The sequence below is a fragment of the Arachis ipaensis genome, chromosome B03 (assembly GCF_000816755.2).
Source record: "Arachis ipaensis cultivar K30076 chromosome B03, Araip1.1, whole genome shotgun sequence".
NCBI classification, from domain to species: Eukaryota; Viridiplantae; Streptophyta; class Magnoliopsida; order Fabales; family Fabaceae; genus Arachis; species Arachis ipaensis.
In genome coordinates, this window is record NC_029787.2 from 45820686 (window position 1) to 45826864 (window position 6179).

General features: G+C 31.7%; 1 protein-coding gene across 1 annotated transcript in view; it reads right to left on the bottom strand.

Moving 5' to 3' along the window:
- The window catches only part of LOC107634440 (phospholipid:diacylglycerol acyltransferase 1-like), an 8568-nt gene extending 5311 nt beyond the window's left edge, over positions 1-3257 (bottom strand). The window contains exons 1-3 of the mRNA XM_016337945.1: positions 2812-3257; positions 1622-1844; positions 686-969 (exon numbers count right to left, since the gene is read on the bottom strand). Coding sequence (XP_016193431.1) covers positions 686-969; positions 1622-1844; positions 2812-3257 — 953 coding nt within the window. The remainder of the gene's footprint in view (positions 1-685; positions 970-1621; positions 1845-2811) is intronic.

Here is a 6179-nt window from a genome sequence, read left to right on the forward strand (position 1 = left end):
GCCCCCTTGGTTCCGTCGCTGTTGGTATAACAACTTTTGACCAATACCTAGATCTCCATATTCATCAACAAAGGTTTCATTGACAGGAAATAAAACACAAAATTAAATGTTTAAAATAATTCAAGTGAAAGTGTATGCACAAGTTGGCACACACACAATATATTTTACATAATTATATTATTACTTAAGCCCACAAAAGGAATACAATTCAAAAGATTAATTCACTATATGAGAGAAGTTTATGAATTAAGTACCACACTAATCCTACTTATTTCTATAATATGAGACTCTTGACATTGGCGACTCCTTTAAGGTAATGCCAATGACCTCACTTTATCAACATTAGCAATAGTCATTTTTACTTTATTGATCATGAATCTAAGTTTTGTTTCTTCCTGTTTGGGTTGAAATTGTACGAACGATCTAAAAAAATTTATATATAAGTATTCATTAAGATAACATGAACTACTTAATATAACCTATAGCTAATTTTTTTTAAATCTAACTTCTTAATAAAGGCACCAATTGTTATTATATATTTAAATCCATAGAGAGTTTAACCAAATAACTGGCCCATTAGATGGGGTTAGAGATTCTATAATCGTTAAATATACAAAAAGTATGATATGAATTAAAAGAAACACATAAACAAAGAACCACATAATAGAATAGCTTAAATACATACTTGACAATAGCGATATCCTTGGCTTCCATAGAGAAAAGTCCAGCAAGTGTTTTTGGAACACCAAGAAAGGGTCCTCCAATGTTCATTACTGCTTTAATATGTTTGGCACACCAATCAGAACCACCCCCTCCTCCCATTGGTGCTGGTGCTTCAACCCATTTCATAAAATGTAAAAAGTACAATGTACCCATTGAATGTGGAATTACAACCACCTTTTTACCTCCATTTGTAGCCACCATGAGTTCTATATTGCTTTTCATCCTACTTAGGGTTTGATCTCTAACCTGTAAAAAAATAACTCAAATTGGCAACACAATTATAGCTGTCAAACTCCGTAATTCATTAAAGAGTAAATCACTAAATGCAAATTTTGGTGTTTACAAAAAGGATTCCAAAAGTAAAAAGGTTTTCTTGCGTGGTTGCTAAAGGATTGTGAGTGTTTGATAAATAAATGGTCTAACTTTAAACTTATTTTCTCTTTGTTAATGTAAATGCGCAGGTCAATATTCACATACAGAATACCAATATACATAACATACACAAAGCAGGTATATTTGATGATGGAACAATATATTATTTAAAAAATAATAAAATTCAGATAACTTATCATTCACTTTTACTCTTGTTGTAATTTTTATACATTTCTTTCTATATCAAAATAGGTACCATCAATATAACCTCCAAATATGTCATTTATGGAGGTACATGTCACACTTTAACTATTCACTTCAAAAATTATATTAACAAAAATAGAAGCTAGTTTGCAGTTAGACGATTTTATCAAATATAAATGATAGAAACACATTAAAATTTCTTTCTTTTAATTTGCGTAGTCTGCCAAAATCTTTTAGGTACTAATTTAATAGCTTAGTCTTCACTAAGATATATCAACTGTAAATAAGTTGGAAAAATATGATAACAATTACTCAAAGTTACCTCTGTATTCTGAAATGAGAGTCTCCAATCATAAGAAGCCATATACATGTTTTTCTCCTCATACCCAATACGTGCTAAATTAGCAATTAGAACCGCCCAAACAAAGAATCCAGGTGCAAAATAATCAGCTGCCACTAAGCCAGATACAGGCCTTATTCTCATTCCAGGAGGATCTAGTCCTGTCTCATTGTCTAGTGACATGTGCTTCACCCAGCATAGTGGTCTGAATATAATAAAATGAATTAAATTATCTATTACAACATACATATCACTACAGTCAAATTTAATTTGCATAAACTAGTCATATCTCAAAGTAACTTGAAACAGCATATATGTATTGTCACTCAGCAACAAATTTTTATAAGGAAAATTCCAAATATTCCAAAAGGTGTTGTAGATCAATCATGAACAATCAATCAAACTCCTTAAATTTTGCACCTACTATTATTCAAATAGATCTTCCATATTTATAAGAGAAATTTTAATACTAGACAATCAAGTTGATATAAGTAATAGTTCATCAATTAACTCAATATTAATCTTAGTAAGTTAACTTAAAGTTATATCTTTTTCAGTTATAAATAAAATATTTCCTTCTATTTGAGATTGAAAATTATGAAAATATATGATTAACGATATCATTATTAAATTATGTCAAAAGATAGTACTTTATGTACATTACAACTTGTGACTAGAATGTTATTAAAATCTTGTTAACTTGATTTATGTCGTGTTTGTGCCTAGTAAATAGTAAGTTGAAGTAGAGTGGTAATATACTAGTACTATTCATGAAAACGTGTATAGTCATGATGCATTTAAGAGAAAATTTTATATGACTTTTCTATTATAATTCATATTGTTTGATAGATCAATTCACTACATTTTTATTTTCTTAACCATTCAGTGTCCTCTTATAGTCTCACCTATGAATTTGAATACAAAAATATTAAATAAGTTAAAATATGCGAATTATATATACTAAATTAATGCATAAACATGCAGATTTGACATAGCTAACAACAAATTCATAACTTTGATATTCAAACATTGAAAAGAGTGAAATAACATCCTAATTACCAAAAGTTATTGTTGAAAAGTCATTTTATCATAAAATCTCTTAGAAAGCTAAGATAATATTTTAGTATTTGTTTGTTTTTAACAAGCACTCTTTCAAAAAGGAATAACAATACCTTTTATACAATTCTCCAAAGGTTCCACCCCATAACCTCTTCCTAAATAAGCCATCAGCGCATGATTCACCTTCCCAAAGCTCGAGGCCACAGGTGACAATGCCTGGAACAAAGACCACTGGATGGTTAGCCTTGAGTCCTTCCTTCGCAAGTTTGATGCCCGGAGGGTCTGGCATCGGTCCGGCGATAACCTCCGTTACATATTGTGGTATCGATCTTGGCATGGCATTGTAGAGGAAAAGAAGGAACCACCATACTGTGCATACACCACCTACAAACCACCAACAATTATCCAAACATGACCATCGGGTGTTCGTATTCTTCCTTTTCTCTTCTCTTATTGTTTTTCTCTCTTTATCATTGTCAACGTCGCTATCATCATTGTTGTGGTCTGAATTAGGAGATGAAGGGGTTAAAGTTGGCTTTCTACGTCGTAAAAACGACATTGGTGTTTGGAATCACAAGAGTAAGAGTAGGAAAGAAGCTTTCGATGAATGGTAATTGAAGTTTCAAGTGTTCCTTAAATTATGTGAAAGCTTTTTTTTTCTTATGTAACTCATCATGAGCTTTTTTCGCTTCTTTTTCTTTTATGTAGTATTATTCATTTTTTATGATTTTTTTTTGGAAATAATATTTTCACCAAACCTGAAAGGTATATATAAAAAAAGACGTACTGAAAAGTAGTGTATATAACATTTTTCTTAAAAAATGTAGGCAAATTCCTTTTGTTTATGATTATTGGAATTTTCAAGTGTTGGACACATATGAGATATGAATATAGTATTTTTGAGAAAAAGTTAGAAAAATTTATTTGTTTTGGTTCAAATACAAGACAAATATAGGAAAAAAAGGCATTGGTAATCTAACATTTTTTTTATGATGACAAATATTTCATAGAATATATGTTATCCTAAATTTTTTATTATGAGTGATGCAGGTCTCAAACTTGGTTAGGTAAAATCTTTACTTTTTAAAAGTAATTTATAAAAGCTAACTTTTAAAATATAGTTTTTTAAAAATTATAGCATCTATGTTTAGTAAATTAAATTAAAAATAGATTTTAATAAGCACAAGCAACAACAAGTTTATTTGGTAAAATAGCTTTTAAAATTAAAAAAAAAAAAACTATAATAGACATTAATGTAAAACTTAAATTTGGATATTAATTAATGTATGATATTATATGAAACTTTTTTATTTTGATAAGCACAAGCCAACTTTAAAAAGCTTTTTCTTTGGTGCTTCCAAAAGCATCCCTAACTTTTTTGAAAGCTTCAAGCACAAGCACATAAGCTCTTTAATTTACCAAACACAAAACAAGGTGCTTGTTCTATTGAAAAGTGCAAATACCTCTTCAAAAAGCTTTACCACACCAAGCCTTAATGGCATCAATATTGAAAAGCATTCAATGGCTAATTATTCAGCAAGCAATATATTAAGGATATCATCTATAATTAAAGAATATCCTCCAACATCAAATCAAGCCTAACAAAGAAAAGATGATGCACATTATTATCAAGCAAAAGAAGAAATGATTTTCATTCATTGCCAATTGTAAGTTCTGAGTAATTAGTAACTAATTAACTAATAAATTAATTATTATTTAAAGAAATTAGGAAATTTAATTTTATAGTTTAATGAAGTAGAAATAATTAAAATATGAATTTTAACATTACTTTTAAAGAATTTGGCCTAAAATCGGGCTAATAGGCCAAACCGGTTGAATCGGACTCACATTGAGCCCAAGGCCCAACCCAAACACCACTTTAATGAAGTGGCTTCAGCCACCTCTTCCTCTCATTATGAAACTCACGCTGGAAACTTGGAGGGGAAGAAGAGGAACTCCAAACCCTAACCTTGCATTCAATCCCATTTATCTCTCAATCTGGAGCTCTGATCGTCACACCGTTTACGGCCACGCAATCACCGCGTCGAGCTCTACAAAATCCACTGAACAATTTGTAAGGTAAGCCTCAGTTTCTTTTCCATCTGCTCACCTTTCATTTTCGAAAATCTTAAGCCTTTGTGTTGAGATTTTGTTGAATTTTGATGTTTAGGATCAAATTAGCTTTGTGGACTTGCCAGATCTTGTTACAAATTTCTGTTGGCAAGGTGAGAAACCTCTAACCCTTGTGAAATTGTTAAATTATCAAAACCTTTTTTGATTTTGTGGTATTTATGTGGAATTAGAGTGAGATATATGTTTTGGAAACAAATTTGGTGATATCGGTGATTAGAAAGCAAACCGTGGAGGTTGGGTTTTCGTTCGGTGAGGATTCGGGGCTTTGGACACTTGAGGAATGGAGAAATTTGTGGTGCTTTGGCATTAGGGAGGAATCGGCCAAGGTATGATTTTGGTTTCTCATAGATAATATATAATGTCATGTGAAAATTTAGGCTAGATGACCATAGTATAGGTTGGAATGTGCAAGCATGTTAATGTTTAGTAACTTTGATGGAAATATTGAATGATTTTGAGAATGAGTTAATGATTGATGATTTTGTTGAAAGTATGATTTTGGTGTTTGATGATGATGTTAAATTATGATGTTGAATTGATTTTTGGGTTGTTTGGAGTGAAAATAAATATGATTGAGTAAACGGTGTAGTGGGGAGAAGATGGTATGGTTCTGGACTTGTTTATGCACAATGAGGGTTGTTTTGTGGAGTGTTACATTGGTTTTTAAATGAAATTTTGGTAAAAATAGAAGTTTGGCATTTCTTTGAAAAAATTAATTTTTGACGGAACTTCGGAGAATCATAACTTTGCTTTCGGACCCTAAACTTTGTTGAACTTATTTTAAATACAAATTGGGTCTGTGAAGTTTATACCATTTGAACAACGGATGAAAAATCATTTAAAATGAAAGAGTTATGCACGTTTGAAGTTTGGTATCAAATTTTGGAAATTCTACAACTTACCAGTTTTTTAAGAAAAAGGAAGAGTCGCGTACGTGAATACACACGTGACGCAGACTTTAGGCTCTGTCCAGACGTCCCGCGAGCATGCACATGCGTACGTGAAAGGGATATCTTACAGGCTCGTGTACGCGGGCAAGTACCACACAACGCGGGACATCTTCCCTGTCCGAGGGGCTCGCGTATGCGGATGAGGATCGCGTACGCGAGTTCAGCAAATTACACCCCTGTGTACACGAAACATGGCATGCGTATGCAGAACCCTTATTTTTGGAAAAAGTGGATTTTTGTGATTTTAACTTATTTTCTAACATCAAACATCTATAGTTACCCTCTAAAGTCCCAAATTTAGTTCCTAATCATAAGTAGAGGGGTAAACTTAGAGGAGAAGTTAACTTGCTAGTGAAGAAAGGTTTTGAAGTAATGATTTGTTGTTGAGGAAGTGTGGA